General features: G+C 32.5%; 3 protein-coding genes across 3 annotated transcripts; all 3 read left to right on the forward strand.

Moving 5' to 3' along the window:
* The first annotated feature begins 2146 nt into the window (after positions 1-2146).
* si:ch211-220m17.5 (guanylin family protein) lies at positions 2147-3074 on the forward strand. Its single transcript, XM_046875397.1, has 3 exons — positions 2147-2291; positions 2514-2709; positions 2820-3074. Exons 1-3 carry the CDS (start codon positions 2220-2222, stop codon positions 2876-2878), a joined length of 327 nt encoding a protein of 108 aa, XP_046731353.1. The 5' UTR covers positions 2147-2219; the 3' UTR covers positions 2879-3074.
* Positions 3075-7101: 4027 nt separating this feature from the next.
* Positions 7102-8062, forward strand: LOC124402377 (guanylin-like). The gene is made up of 3 exons (XM_046875371.1): positions 7102-7251; positions 7445-7640; positions 7743-8062. Exons 1-3 carry the CDS (start codon positions 7180-7182, stop codon positions 7799-7801), a joined length of 327 nt encoding a protein of 108 aa, XP_046731327.1. The 5' UTR covers positions 7102-7179; the 3' UTR covers positions 7802-8062.
* Positions 8063-11262: 3200 nt separating this feature from the next.
* On the forward strand, positions 11263-14459 carry LOC124402375 (guanylin). Its single transcript, XM_046875370.1, has 3 exons — positions 11263-11375; positions 12174-12357; positions 14090-14459. The coding sequence occupies exons 1-3, from the start codon at positions 11307-11309 to the stop codon at positions 14167-14169; spliced, it is 333 nt and encodes a 110-aa protein (XP_046731326.1). The 5' UTR covers positions 11263-11306; the 3' UTR covers positions 14170-14459.
* The last annotated feature ends 2381 nt before the right edge of the window (positions 14460-16840 follow it).

Below are 16840 nucleotides of genomic sequence, written 5' to 3' on the forward strand. Positions count from 1 at the left end.
TGCTGTATAATAAATGTGACATTACAATGTAAAGGCCACAATAATGAAAATTATTAATAATTTATTCCTGCTCTTTCATGCAGTTCTAATAATGCAATTCTAATCATTCATCCAATCATGCATTTGTTGGGAGCAAAATGTCAAGAATTAAGCAGATACAGGCCACATCACACATCAGAATAGGGAAAAAAATATGTTCTCGTTGACTTTGGCCATGGTATGGTTGTTGGTCTCAGACAGACTACTGTGGTTTAAATATTTTAAAACCTGCGAAATGCAGCTGAGGAGTATTTTCATTTGCCACATTTCTTTAGCAGATAGTGTAAAAATAAACATTTAGTGAGTGACCAGATAAATTCACACCATATTATCTAAAATGTTAACCAGAAAAGCATATGAGAAATGCACAAGGCAGAACCTTGCATCAGGACATAGAATATCATCTGGTCTTTTTTCCAATCTTATCTATTTACTGACTTTGTACCCACTGTCTCCCACTTTTGGCCTACTGGAATGGAATCTGATGTGGTCTGCTACTGGAACAGTTCATCTGCCTCAGGGTTTTATGCTTTTCTGCTCACCATGATTGTAAAGAGTGATTATGTACTGAAAGTTTCCAAAGCTTTTTGTCAACTCAAACCTGTCTGTTTTTTTTTCTGAATTTTTCCATAAAAAAAGTATTTTTTTTACCAGCAAAACTGCTATCCATTCTATATTTTTTGTGTGTTTAGTTTAAAAGTCCTGGTTCAGATGAAATGAAAAGAATACTTGGATTTCTGTTTAATCTATTTTGTTTATTGTTTAAACCAAGGAATGAGATTGTCTATCTTTGAATTGGATAACTGTAAGTCTCTCTGGATAAGAATGTCTGCCAAAAATGCCATTCATGTAAATGCAACTGGATTTGCTACATGTACAGACATTGCTTTTTTAAAAATCTTTTGTTGTTTTATTTTACAATTAGGTCTGAATGATGGAATAAGGGAGAAGATCTGACCTTGTTATAAGCATGTTGTTAAACCAGACATCTTTTTTTTCTTATTATTTTATCTTTCTTCTGGTGTCCTTTTTATCTTATTGTTTGTGTTTTCTTGTGTTATGGTACCACAATTAAAAAAAAAATTATTTATGTATTTATTAAATTTTTTTAATAAGACCAATTATATAATTCCCTAATATTATGAACCTCACAGTGTATATAGTACTGTTATTTAGTAATTTGTTTTTGTTGTAATTAACCCAAATACATTAAATAAAAAACATAAATATCTACATTAACTAATGCTTTTAATCAATCCTTTAGGTTTGACTGTGTTTGTGATATGTAAGGCTGGATAAACAGCTAACAGAATTATCATTAAATGTTAATCAGGGTCAAGCAATTTCTTTGGCCGAAAATCATTTGCTGTCAATTGTGGCAAAAAGAAAATGAAACATTCAAGAGAGGAAGCCTATTACTTGTACTGACAAATCCACTTATTATAGTAGATAAAACACACTGTCTGACAGATCTAAATAAACCTGACAATTTATCTTTGCCCTGTTACTTAAAGAAAATTGGATTAGTTGATCAATTCTAACATCAAAGGACATATTGTGAGATTTCTTTCCAATGATGGTTCATATAGAGCTGTTAATAAGATCATTAACACGTTAAATACATTCACATACATTAAAGAATAAATAAATGAATTAGTTGAAGACAATAAGCACAGACATTAAATACACAAATATAATTGGAATTAAAATATTCAAATTTGTTCAATGTTCAGATGTAATACCTAAAATAGTAAAAGTATATGGCAAAGAAAATTATTTATAATTAGTTCCCTATATTTTATCTTGTTTTTTTTTTTACACTCAGATATAATTATTTAGAATTTGAACTCACACAACCAATAAAGCCACATTTCTTTCAGAACCCTAAAACAAACTCAGACAAAATTCTATACAAAAGAAGGTGGAAAACTGTAGACTTTTTTAATTAAATGACATCACTTAAGATTTATGAAATCCCCTTTATGACACTGTAAAGCCAGATTGTGTTTATTCATTAACTGAGGGGATAAACCTTGACTGTGAATGGCTAGATTTTGGTATGACTAAAGCAATTAATCCTATATATAAAGAGACAGAGAAGCAGAGGCAGGACAGAACACTGAGAAAACACAACTAGAACACAACTGAAAAAGACCAACAGCTTCCTATAAAACTTCAACATGAAAACAATAATTTCAATCGCTCTTCTATTGACTGCTCTCTGCCTGGTCTCTGAGGCGGTCCAAGTCCAGGTAAGTGCTACAGTTTTTGATTCCTTGATCTTTTGTTATCTTTCCCACATTTGCTTAAGCTTTTATGTGATTTATTGCTATGCTGTCAAGAAATGTCCCCTTTATGATCAAAGAAAGGCATTTTACAAGAGATGTCTAAATTTTAACAGTTAACTTTGGTTGACTTTGACAAGGTCTCTTCGGAGAAACCAGTCTTATATAGTTCTCAATGTTTATTTACAGGATGGAGCATATTCCTTCTCATTTGATTCGGTGAAGGTCCTTCAGAGCCTGTTGGACAAAAGCTCTGTCCCCATGCAGCAGAATCCTCGTCTAATCAAGACCAGTTATGGTGCTGTTTGTGGCAACCCAACTCTGCCCCAGGAGTTCACAGAGCTCTGCCATAAAAGTGGTTCTGCTCTGGTCTTCTCTAGGCTGGGTAAGATTTATTATTATTTTTTATCAGATTTACTTAATTGATTACATTTCTTATTGTTCCATGACCTAAAGGTATAGCTGACTAACTATTTTTTCTTGTTTTTATTGCAGCTGCAGTGCCTATGGATGTGTGTGAAATCTGTGCTTACGCTGCCTGTACTGGTTGCTAGACGTCTTTTTTGCTTGTGACTGATTTGGAACTGTTACTTGTTTAAGCATGTGTGATTATTCTTAGTCTGAAAATATGATAAACTGGTATTTTTTATTTGGTACAACATGTTTATTTATCATTTTAATGTAGAATAGTCATATTTTTTATTTCTTACTCATTACTTAGACAATTACAATAAAAATCTTTTAATAGTATGATGTCTTATTGCAGTTTTACGGATAAAAAATATTATTATTAATTTCCAACATTCTGACTCTTCAATTGATCTAAATAACTTATTTATAATCTGTGTTGCTTATATAATAGTAGTTTGAATTACAAAGCAAATTCCCTGAAGAATGAAAAAAATTAAATAATAATAATAATAATAAATAAATCAATCAAAGTTCACCAGCATGTCTGTTATCATCTAACATCATTTGCATTCACTGGCTACTTTACTTATGTAGTCCTGTAATCGTTCATACAATTATTTAATCAGCCAGTCACGTAGGATGCAGTGCAATGCATAAATAAATGACTTGCAACAGTCGGCACCGGCTTGCTTATCAGGGACAAACTTACACTTATAAAGAACATCTTATTCATTTTTATCACAACATTATCTGTGTAAGGCTGCCTTGAGGCAGTTCATTGTTAAAAGTGCTTATACAAATACAAATTATTTGAATTGAATTGAATTCATCAAACATCAAAATGTTGACTGGGATAATGTTATCTGTGATGGGATTTTTTTACCCACAACAGCGTCTAAAGATTGCCCTGAATAATGTGAGTGCAAGTTTTAGATACATTTTGATAAGAGTGACTGATATGTGTAAGACTGCGATTGCATTTATACCCATTTTAAGGGTTTAGGTGAACATTAACTCTTTACCTGTATCTGCATGATTTTATGCTTTGCCCTGCTGCCAAATGACTGTATGTTTTTATTAGCAGAAATTCCATATGTATATTATAATATATAGAACACAATATTATGCAGCTTTCAGAGTTGCAAATGATTTACAGATTGCAACTCATCTTAGTCAGTAGTCACTGGAAAAAACAAAACAAAAAAAATAAGTAAATAAAATATCAAATTAAAAAAGTTCATTCGGACTTTGGCAATAGTAACTCACTGGGGGACTACATTTCTTATCAGCCACTGCATCTCAATGTTACAAGTCACATGCTACACTTATGACCCATAACCAAATATGGTAAAATTGGGTTAAACAAGATTTAGTGAGGAAAGCCCAAACAACAACAAAAAAAAAAACGTATCAATATAGATTAAATTACTTAAAGATATTAATATAAATACAGACAGAACATAGAGAAAATGGGGTATTTGGTTTTCTAATTTCCTAATTTACCTTCTGATTTTTTATTGCTCCTTATATAAAACAAGATTTGGTGCAAATATATTTATTGTTGTTTTACTATGCAGTTACAAGTCTGGCTGCTTTTGGATAAAAGACCAAAGGGGAAAAAATTAAGATCTAACTTTGTGATAAATGTGATAATCATGATGTTAAAATACAAATCTATTTTTATATTGAGATCTTGTCTTATAGTGTTATTTTTTATTTGATTATATGATTTACTCGTGTCATGGTAACACATTTGAGTTTTCTTAAATAGCATCTCTTACATAATTCCTTGGCAGTACCAAATTATGTACTCTTAATTCATAAACCAGATTTAATGGCAACAAACTGATTAATACTCGTATAACTTAACAATGTTTAAATAAATTCAAACATATAAAAAAGTTGAATATGTTCATTAAACAATATTTATTTAATCTGTACATAAATCATGCTCATGACTAATATCTTTCTAATAATATGTTAGGAATTGTTAGTATAATTCATGAGTATAGGCAGTAAGAGGATTCCAACTGTTTACACTGGAGAGGATTATTTATTACTTAATAACATTTAGTAAAAATGTGTAATTCAACTTCTTGTAACTTATTTGACTATTTAAATAAATTATGTGTGTATTACAAATACATATTTATCAGTTCACCATCAACAAAGCAGTGTTTTTCCTTCTTTCTTGTGAGCATTGTAGTAAAGGGTTTGACTCTGTAAAAAGAGTGATAGCTGATCTAATTACTCAGACTGACAATGTTATTTTCAAGACATGATAAAGGGTTGTGTTAGAAAGTATTGGCTTGTGTGTTTTATAAAGATACATAGTAACTTTGCAGAAATGAAACTTTGTACATTTGATATAGACTTAAATCTCTATTTATCATTTTAGATATGCCTTCTGCTAACAGACTGTGGAAGTGTAAATGTCAATTTTAATTTGGCCAGACCTGTTTGGAGGCAACAGGGAAAAATGTTCAAAGGCAACAATGGTCAATTCTAACACCAAAGGACAAAGATTTCAGTACGATTTTCGCACAAGCAGGATATTACTACTTTTTTGCTATTACAAGCATGGTTCATAATGTAATATATTAAATGAGTCATACTGACACATATCTATTCACCCACGCAAAAGACACAGGCCACTGGTTGAGACACAGCCCTTAATGATCTAACACACATTAAACAATCAATACATGAATCACTTGAAGATAATCCACTCAGTCTTCATGGACACAAATGTTAAATGCAATCATTGTTTAAAAAAAAAAATAAAATAAAAAAAAATGTGTTTTCATGTAATTCCCAGACTAACACAGTAATGTGATACATTAGAATTCGTTTTTCTGTTGACTTTGTTTAATCGAGTGGCTAATGGTTTAATATGTACAGATTTTTTTATTTATTTTGAAATACTAATGTTACTGGTAATGTATAGAAAGAAGCATGTTATGAAAATATTATTCATCATTATATATAAGGCTTTCAGAAATAAACAAAGTTATTTTAGAGCAATACATAGTTCAGGCCAGACAATTCTTACAGACATCATGTAAGGAATTATCTCATCATCTGCCCCCTGGACAGGATCACCTTCTTTCGTATAGACAGAATACCCCTGAATTCAGCCTTTCCTCTCGATCTCTGCTCTTCTACAAGCGCTTGGGGAAGTCTCAATGAAAACACACAAGGCAGCTTTCAGAGAAAAGTTTCAAAGTTTATTGTTTCACACATGAAGATATACTTCCAAAGTATGTGTGTGTGTGTGTGTATGTGTGTGAACAGAAGAGAAAGTTAGGAGAGACAACTCCACAAGGTTATGTTGAGCCTGCAAAAGATAAGCCTAAAACAGAAATACAGGAACCACTGTGTGTGTACGAGCAAAGAAACAAATGCCACTAAAGGATAGTTCAGGGTATGTTTAACAGAAGCATACAAAAAGGTTATTCTAGAAGCATACAACAAAATTACTATAACTACTAATGGCAACAAGATACATATTACCATACTGTGAGAACAACAAAACGCAGGTTAGCCATAGCAAAAGGCGACAGTTTGGGTTTTCACAGTGAAGCGTTATGAAAAAAGGATAAAGACAAGAACTGAGTGTTCTGGGTCAACCTAATCTAGGACTAGTGATCAAGGATATCTTACAGTATGTATCAAAAGATGAGAACCCAATGTTCAGAGCAAAGGTTGTATCCAAAATACATATATGTACATAGATTATTCCCACACATCATGTAAGGAAAATATTTATTCCATATATATCTCTATCATAGAATTTTCCAAGTAGATCCAATTAGGAAGCTAAACAAATGTCCACATTGAAGTGTGTGTGAATGTTACATTTTATACATATCTGACAACAAGCTGTTACCTGAATTATGATTATGACTATTTTGTTATTAATGGACTGTTATACTGTATGCATTCACTGAAGAGGCTTTTTACATTAGATTAAAGCAACGTTTTGAATCACTTCCTTTAATTTCTTACATATTTCAGTTTTCTAAGACATTTATCATTGTCATTGTCAACTATATAACTAGAAGCATGTGCTGAATTATGTGACAGTTATAACTCTTAGTTGTGTTTGAACTAACACTGACAAAGAAAAGTGCATTTCTGCCAGGGTTATTAATTTACTTGCAGTAGAACTGTGAGAAAAACTCAGGTACAGATGCATACAAAGAAGGTGAAAACCTGTACACTGTAGATGACGTCACTCAAGATTTATGAAATCCCCTTTAAACCCAGATTGTGTTTATTATTAACTGCAGGGAAATATCTTGACTGTGAGTGGCTGGAATTTGGTATGACTAAATCAACGAATCCTTTAAAAAGAGATAAAGCAGAAGCAGGACAAAGCACAAAGATAAAACAACTGGAGACCAACCTTGGAAAGCCCAACAGCTTCTTGCAAAACATCGACATGAAGACCATTATTTCTATTTCTTTACTTTTGACTGCTCTCTTTCTGGTCTCTGAGACTGTCCAGGTTCAGGCAAGTGCTACAGGTTTTTTATTCTTTGATCCTACGCCATTATTATCTTGCTTGCTGTTGTTTTAGCTTTTGTGAGTCAGGGCTTTATGTAATCGTATTAATTATTGCCATGCTGTCAAGAGTCTCAAATATAATTTCCTCTGATGAAACATCTGTTTCTTTGATGGAAACATTTTCATTTGAATGTATACAGGATGGAGAATATTCCTTCTCATCTGATTCAGTGAGGGTCCTTCAGAGCCTGTTGGACAAAAGCTCTGTCTCCAAGAAGCAGAATCCTCACCTAATCAAGACCAGCTATGCTGCTGTTTGTGGCAACCCAACTCTGCCCCAGGAGTTCATAGAGCTTTGTCATAAAAGTGACTATGCCCTGGTCTTCTCAAGACTGGGTAAGCATTTTTTTCAGATAACTCATTCATTACAATTCATAACATTCTAGCATAGACTTGAATGTATAGCTGACTATCTGTTTTTTCTTGTTTCTCTTGCAGCTAAAATTAATATGGATATATGTGACATCTGTGGTTTTGCTGCCTGTACTGGTTGTTAGACCTCTTTAATAATTGTGACTATTTTCATGCACCCAAGTAGCAACAGAGTGTTTTTGAAACTGTTACCTGTTTAAAAGCAAAAGTGTAATCCCACTTAGTCTGACAAAATGATGACAAACTGGTATTTCTCTCTGTTACCTCATGTTTATTTATCAATTTGATGTAGAATAGTTTTTTTTCTATTTCTGTGTGTATGTTTGGTGGTCACATGTTATTATGTTCATCATTTCATACTTGCAATAAAAAAGTATTTAGAACTATCAGGTCTTTCAAAGAAATCATCATAAAAAAAAAAAAATCTGTATCACTTTAAAGAAAATTAACACATTCATTGAATTAGTTTTTTCTTGTACAGTTTATCCAAATAATCCATGCAATTTATAAAATAAAATTTCATAAAATTTATCTGGCCATTTTAATAACAACTGTACACCTGCACTTTTATACAAATATTTAACCATGTAGTCATGTTCCAGCAGTACGGTGCATTAAGTCATGCTTCAGTTAATGTACTCAACTAACAGGAAAATAGGGGAAAATGTAATCTACAGTTTTTCTCAGTTGCTTTGGAGCATCTCTGAAATCATCCTTAATATTTGCAAACCAGTAAGTGCACTCTTGGATTTCTGAGTTAAACAGCTGAAACTGTTTTTGGGTTTTAAATGCACTCATTAAACTTTATTTTGTTTTATTATTTATTTAATAATAATTTTATTAATTTAAAGCTCAATATAGTGATGTTAAAGCTCACATTACAATTACACACTGCTACAATTGAATCACTGCTATTTTAGTATCTAATAACTTATGCTGGGTGTAAGTCATCAACTCTATATGCATTTGAAGGCATATGAACCGACCAGCAAATTATTAATATATTATTAAATATTTTGAATTCCAATCCTAATAAAACCTGAGATATTTACATATTCTGACATTTCGACATTGATGTCACTTTAAAGCCCTCTTGCTGTGTTCACAAACTTGGTATTTAATGTTTGGTCTTGTGACACTGACACTGACACTGATCAGAAACATGGGAAGACTAAAGACATTCCATCATTTAAATGTTGAAGTAGTAGAAACGTTAGCAAAATGAATAAGAAAATAAACTAAATAATTTCTAGGGAAAGAAGCATATGAATTAAAATGAGCAAATATGTAGTATCCTGCTCCAGGTGATACTGGCTGTATCGTCTTCCATAAAACTTACCCCTTTTTGCAACAACTCTATTCCAAAAAAGTTGAGACACTTTGTAAAATGTAAATAAAAACAGTACGCAAAGATTTGCAAATCTTGTAAATCTGTATACTATTCACAATAAAAGAAAAAACATCTAAAATGTTAAAACTGAGAATAGATACAATAAAAAAAAAAAAGGTGATTTTGAATTTGATTCTGACAGGGCCATGTGTACCACTGTGTAGCATAATGTCTTCTGTCTGTATATCTCTAGGAACTGAGGAGACCAGTTGCTGAAGCTTAAGAAGAGAAATATTGCCCTATATATGTTTGGTACAAGATTTTAGCTGCTTAACAGTTCTGGATGTCATTTGTTGTATTTTTTGTTTCATGATGTGTCACAAGTTTTTAATTGGTGAAAGTTCTAGACTACAGCCAGGTCAGTTCAACACCTGGACTCCTCTACTACAATACTATTCAGCATTGTTTGAGCCTTTCCAAATGTGCACGCTGCTTGTTCCACAAGCACTAATGCACCCCATCATAGATATGTTTTTTTGAGCTGAGCACTGATAACAAGCCAAATGGTCCCTCTCTTCTGTGGATCAGAGGACGTGGTGTTTGTGGTTTCCAAAAAGAAGAGAGAGGATGGTGGCGTTTCTGGCTCATGTTTACACAAGCCTTCTTCTAAGCTTGATAGAAATTCAACCTGCATTTGAGGTTGACATGTAAATCTGTGTTCACAGAAAATTGATTTCTGGAGTTGTTAATAAGCCCATGCAGTGATTTCCATTACAGAGCCATTACTGTTTTAAAATCATTGCTGCCCCTTGTCCCTTGTGCACAGAGATTTCTTCATGATTCTTTGAAACTTTTGATGATATTATGTGCTGTAAATGAAGCAGTTTTGCAATTTTATGTTGAGGACCATAATTCTGAAATTGTTCCATAATCTGTAGATACAGTCTTTCACTGGTTACGCTTGATTAATTGGTTCATTGGTTAAGCTCTGCCCATCTTTACCTCTGAGAGACTCTGCCTCTCTAAAGTACACTATTTATACCCAATAATCTTACTGACCTTTTGCCAGTTAATCTAATTAGTTGCTTACTTACTTTTTAAAAAATTTTGTTTCCCGGTCTCAACGTTTGCAGCCATCAAAATTAAAATGACCTTATTTTTCCCTCAATTTAAACATTTGATGTTTCTGTGTTCTGTTGTGAATAAAATATAGGTTTATGAGATTTGCAAAAGTTGCATTCTGCTTTAATTTATATTTTACCAACGTTTTTGGAATTAAGGTTGTAAAACATACTGCATTTTTATTATTTTGAGCACCCTGAACACTGCAGGTAACACATTTAGGCTACTGGTCCCTTGGGGTTCTCAAAGACTTGAGGGCCTTGGGAGTCAGTTTGATCATTAACAAGATGAATAAGCTAAAAAAGCTTTTAGCTGAAAAAGGACCCCTCTTTTATCACTGAGTACAATTTTTTATTCTATTTGAAGTGGCTGCAACATAAATTGGAAGCATTGTTATAAATGTAGGTTCCCCACTGTGAGGCTTTTTGATTTTATATATCAATACATTTTTGGTTAATAAAAACATTGATTTAGTCCCATCTGCATTGTGATGAAGTCACAACAGGTGGTAGTAGGTGAAATGTAGGTTTTATTCAGGTACCACAGCAGTTCTATTTACCACAATTTATTCTTTATTTAATAGTAGAGTAGCAACTGCATGGTCAATGCTTCTCAGGTTTAATTAAGCAAAGTGTCAAAATGGAAAGATCATTAACTCTAGCTATATCATCAAGCCATGGTTGATGGCAGATGTATTTATTATTTAATATCCTATTGCATTGTGTAACTCTCTCTCTCTCTCTCTCTCTCTCTCTCTCTCTCTCTCTCTCTCTCTCGCTCTCTCTCGCTCTCTCTCTCTCTCTCTCTTTGGTGCTCTCTGGCTTCAAGGTTGCATCAATAAAATGTAAAATTCATTTCTTTATTGCCATTTTTGTCTGTGATGCAGTAATGAAGAATGCCTGAATAATAAAGTGTTTATGAGACTCCTGTCAGAAGACAATTAGATGTGTAATGTCCATGTTTGTTCAAAAAAGCAGAAGTCCTTGAGTTACATTCACGTCTTTTTTTTGTTATCAGCAAGCAGGTGATGCTTGAAAGCAAACCATCTGCCACCTGCACTGCTTAATAGGTTACTTAGTAAGGCCACCTGAACAGGATTTATAAAGTGTGCTGGCACCCTAAGTCTATCACAGTCCATCCTGCAACATTAACAAGACCTACTAATCAAAGACTTAAAAATGAGGTTGCTCGCAGTTTCTTTCCTCCTGGCATCCTGCATCCTGAGTTCACAATGTATAATGGTTAAGGTAAGTCATGACAGGCAAGACTTAATTTTAAGTGAACATTACAAAAGTAAGTAAGTAACTGAGCCATATAGGAGTTTGGAATGCATAATTTATTTATGAAAATCCTAAAGAAAGAAACATGTAGAAATGCCATTTTTTTCTGTCTGTGACAAATTATACATAATCCACAGGATCTGACCTTTTGGTTGCACACAAAGTAGTTTATTTATTTATTTGTTTCCAGAAGCTGGTACATGGTTAATACTACACTGTCAGCAGACAAAAAATAGCGTGAAGGAACCTGTTGCAGACACTCAAGATTATGAAATGTAGAATATAATTTTACTCATGAGAGATTGTGACATGGTGATACACTGTATGAAAATTTATATCTAGTGATATTTATCTTGTTTATCTTGAACTTGTTGAACCCCCTTCAAAGAGGTCTGAGTTCAAAATCATCATTTTGGAAAGTTGGGTTGCATTGGGTCCTGCAACACTACATACTGTACTGGTTGTGCACATTATAAAAGTTATACTTCTTACTGGAGGTGGTCCACATTTTCAAAAGATGGCAAGAAACTGCATACAGCCTAGAAATGATTAAAATGTCTATGATAGAGTGATACTTTACATAGGATGTTTTAATGTTTAACATTACTTTCATATTAAGTCACTGCATCAATAAATAGAGTGCTTTAATTAATCTTTTTGAAACATTACTATGATTTAAATGCTTTGTTAGTACAATTTTAACAATCAAAAGCTTTATTTTTTTATAACGTATACTTTATATACGTCTATACTTTTGTTATACAGGACAGTGGGTTTAGCTTTAAGCTGGAGGCTGTAAAGATCCTAAAGCAGCTAATGGAAGCTCTTGGAAATGAAAATGATCATGTTGCAAGCACTCCAGTGCCTCTCTGTGTCAACCCAGATCTCCCTGAAGACTTTCTGGAATTGTGCCTGCGAGATGATCATGACAAAATCTTTACAAATCTGGGTAATTGTGCACCTCCTGCATAAATGTGAAGCATTATTATTATTTATCTATAGGATTAAGGAGGCAACCATAATACAGTACAGTATATGGTAATTATGGAACATCTGGAGTATCTTATTTGTCAAAAGAGCTTTTCTAAATATACTGTAGCTGGTGATAGGCATCTTTTATTTGATCCAAGCACCTCTGATCCACTTACAGTCCAGCTGAGGCTTTTGCTATTTAAAATAAATAAATATTAATCATTTTAGGAATTTATAAATCAATTCCTATTGATTTATATTGTGGTTTTATATTGTGATTTATATTGTGTATTCCTATTGTGGGGTGGAAGGCACTAGAAGTCTCATGTTAAAAGCAACCTTGATCTCATGTGTAAAAGATCGAACCAACAATGACATTCACAAGAAATTTGGCAGGTGTCTCTATTCTGAGAATCACTTTTCACTGATTTAAGCGTTTACTCTGAAGCTTTGTGTTGTTTCATTCTTGTATTGACAATCAAGGCCAGAAATCTTTATTAAAAGTGTACGCTCACAAATGGAAAGCTACCACTATTAACCTCAAAGTTAGGATTTGAAATTGTTAAATTAATTGTTAATTTAATTTGAATTTGTGAAACACTTTTATTTTCTCGGTTTCTAGTTAAAGTTTGAACAAATTTGTTTTTCTTGGAGATAGTTTGCGATTCATTACCTGAACCGTCTTAAGGGAGTCTCCTACCTTGTACTTCATATGTGTTCCGCTGAGAAATCTCTCTCTCTCTCTCTCTCTCTCTCTCTCTCTCTCTCTCTCTCTCTCTCTCTCTCTCTCTCTCTCTCTCTCTCTCTCTCTCACACACACACACACACACACACACACACACACACACACACACACACTCTATGCTGCTCTGCACTGTGGAAACTCATCGATAATTTCTCACACAGTCTCACTGGCATGCAGACTCACTAAGAGCCATCTTTGAGTGGACAAAAGCTGCGGGGGTGTAATTACATTCCTTCCCCATCTGTCTGCAAGAGTTTGTGATGTCTCCTGTGATATACCTGATCACAAAAAGTGATGCAATGCAAGTGTTTATTTATCTAAGGCTTATCTGTGTCTGATAGAAGGGTAATAAATACATTAAGTGCCAGGTACGGTCTTTAATCTAACTTTGTTAAATATGTTGTAAATGCTGTAAATATGATCCATGGGTTGTTTTTGAGAATATTTAGGATTGAAGGTTTAAGACTAAGGTTTAAATGGCACCAGTAAAAAAGGAGTGAGGCATAAAAAACATTGCCTCAGGAGATTATAATTGTAATACTCTGGCAAAGAAAATTAAGAAAAATGAGATTTAAAATTTTTTAACAAAAGCATTTTTTAGGGTGAATAAAAAAAATCAAATTCAATTTGTATTTTGAATTTTATTAAATGTTTTGTCCATTTAAAAATTTACTGCAAATACATTTTAAAATTAGAGATTTTCTTATGGTTGCTGAATGACTTCTTTTAATTCCTTTTAATGGACAACTATCTAAAAGGAAAACAGTTGCATGTGTTTTTATATTATTATAATGATTATTATTGCTGTTATTGTTATTATTATTATTATTATTGTTGTTGTTGATGTTGTTGTTATTTTATTCATTTCTTAATTTAGTACATTTTCTACTCCAACTATAGTTCAGGAATAGTTTTTAGGTTCTAGTGTGTAGATTGACCTTCTCTTTCCTCTGTCTCTTAACAGTTCAAATCATCACACCTCTAGACCCATGTGAGATCTGTGCAAATGCTGCCTGCACTGGATGTGTGTTTAATAACATTTAACTCACCAGCTCTCAAAGATGTATTTGTTTATCTTGTTCTGTTCTTTTTCTTTGCTTAGTTGCTTATGTGAGAGAGATGGAAGATTTTTTTTTCTATAAGCTATCAAAACCTGATGTTTATAAGTTTCACTACATTTGTCTTATTTTATGTTTCTAAATTTGCAATTAATTCTACTACTTCTACTACTATGTCTTCTACTACTACTACTACTACTGCTTCTACTACTACTGCTTTTACCAATACTAATACTACTACAACTAATTATACTATTACTTCTACTACTACTACTAATGCTTCTACTACTTCTACTACTACTTTTACTACTACTTCTACTACTACTACTCCTAATAATAATAATAATAATAATAATAATAATAATAATAATAATAATAATAATAATAATATAATAATAATATAATAATAATAATAATATGGCAATTACTTTAGGTCTTGGACATAAAAGGTTCCTCACAATGTTGTAAGTACACAGTTGTATAGAGTGTCATTATACGTTATGACATTCATTTCCTTTCATTTATTTTTGAGATTTTAAATAAAATGGAATGCTGACTACTTCCCTGGTCACTTCACCCAACATCAGTCTCCAAACCTATCAATGATTAAGCACAAATCTGAACAGTCACATTACATAATCTAGGAAAAAGCCTTCTCAGAAGTATGGTGGTTATTTTACATAACAGCAAATGGGGATTCAATTTGAAATGATCTGTTTAAAATGTAAATATAGATGTATTCACATATAAATAAACAATTTTAAAATAAATTTAAATGTACATCATGTCATGGTCAAGTAACCACATACATTTGGCCATACTATGTATACATATTAACTAGTTTTAATATGTAATACTTAGTCAGCAGCTTATGCAGTCTATTGAAGTAGTGAAAATGACATGTTTAATCATTGTTGTTACAGTAATGCAAAACTGTACCACAATGATTATTTAGGCTTTATGCCATATACACTAATAATGACTTATAAAACAGTCACCAGTAAGCTGCATTTGTATTTTTTTTCTTTCAGTTTCACCTGCTCATAATATAACACAAGGACACATTTTATTTGACATTGATTGCAACAGGATTCACACTTTTACTGTACAATACAAGTGTTAGATTGTTTTTTAGTTCCATTTTCAGAATTTATATTCCTGTGTTTTGCTCTGTCTGTTTACACACTCTAATTGAAGGTTCACAAGATTCACCTTTGACCTGTTTTAGAGAACTAGTTGATTATTAGTTGATCTGATGACGTACAGTCACCTTCATTAGTGACATTCAAGATTCATCTGCACAACTCATCAATTCAAGTCACATTTACAAAAAGGAGATTATTAGAAATGTTAGATGTCAGATGAAGACACTGGTTTAAACATTTTGCATTCAGTGACTTGTGCAATTAACTGATGCTGAGATGTTTTGGGGGTTAAGACTATTTAGGTGAAACTAGCATTATATATTTTGATCAACATGACATAAACAACTGATAATGTAGGAATCAGCAAACAAGTGTACACAATTGATTTAATGAATGTACCAAATCATTCGCAATTTGAACAAAGCAACAAGAAATGTTCTTATGATGAGCACAAATGACTAAATGATGTGGAGGCTCCAAAAAACGCTCCAAAGCACCTGAGATGAACTGTAAAAGAGTACTTTAGAGTATAAATCATAAATATTCCACTAGAGGGCGACATATACTAAACTATCTACCACGATCGAATTCATTCAAACGTCTTAAGAACGTCATTCATTGATTCATTTACTTATTCAGTCAGTCAGGTATTCTGTCGTTTGTCTATTTATTCATGTGGGTTTTTTTTGTTTGTTTGTTTTTTGTGAGTGTCACAATAATTTGTTATTCAAATACTGAACTGAGATAAAATATCTTCTTTTCCCATATTTTCTACATTAGAATATGAATTTGTTACGTTCATTTAATGACATTTTCATACATTTAGGGTGTCGGAGGAGATGATTTGCTTTTGCAAATATTTCCACTGACATTTTTTTAACTAACACTGTGTTAAAGCATTAGTATGATCAACAGCTAGATTCTGAATTAAGATACTCTCCTTAATCCTGACTCATCTGACTAATAAATATTACTTTTATTACTTTTTTGTCTAATTTTGTATAAAGGCTACAAATAACTACAACATTCTAAAATTCTACAAATAACACAACATTAACACAAGTCCATGAGCAGCAAACACATCCATATCCAAGTCTTGTATCTCCAAAATGAACTCTGTTTACATAGTAATAAGAGACTAAATGTAAAATACTGCTGTTTTTTTACTCATGGGCTTATATTTTCTTAAGCAGCACGAGATTGAGAGTCTGTTTTAGTTGTCTGAAACTGTATTATCTCTATTGCATAAAAGAACAATATATAAGATTTGTGGGACCACTGATATGAAAAGCAGCTTGATAAAAACATTTATGTTTGGGTTTTTTGCTTTTTTTGTTGTAAGCAAATAAAATTGGTGAAATAATGGTATCCCCCAATTAGAGGGATTAATGTTAAGAAGACTAGAAAAACTAATTTAAAATGTAATAATGTTATAGGCAGTCTAGTGGGTTTGCTAGCAAGAAAAAAAACTCTGAGTATGGCATTGTGTGTGGTATTGAAGGTGTCTGAACT

The sequence above is a fragment of the Silurus meridionalis genome, chromosome 19 (assembly GCF_014805685.1).
Source record: "Silurus meridionalis isolate SWU-2019-XX chromosome 19, ASM1480568v1, whole genome shotgun sequence".
NCBI classification, from domain to species: Eukaryota; Metazoa; Chordata; class Actinopteri; order Siluriformes; family Siluridae; genus Silurus; species Silurus meridionalis.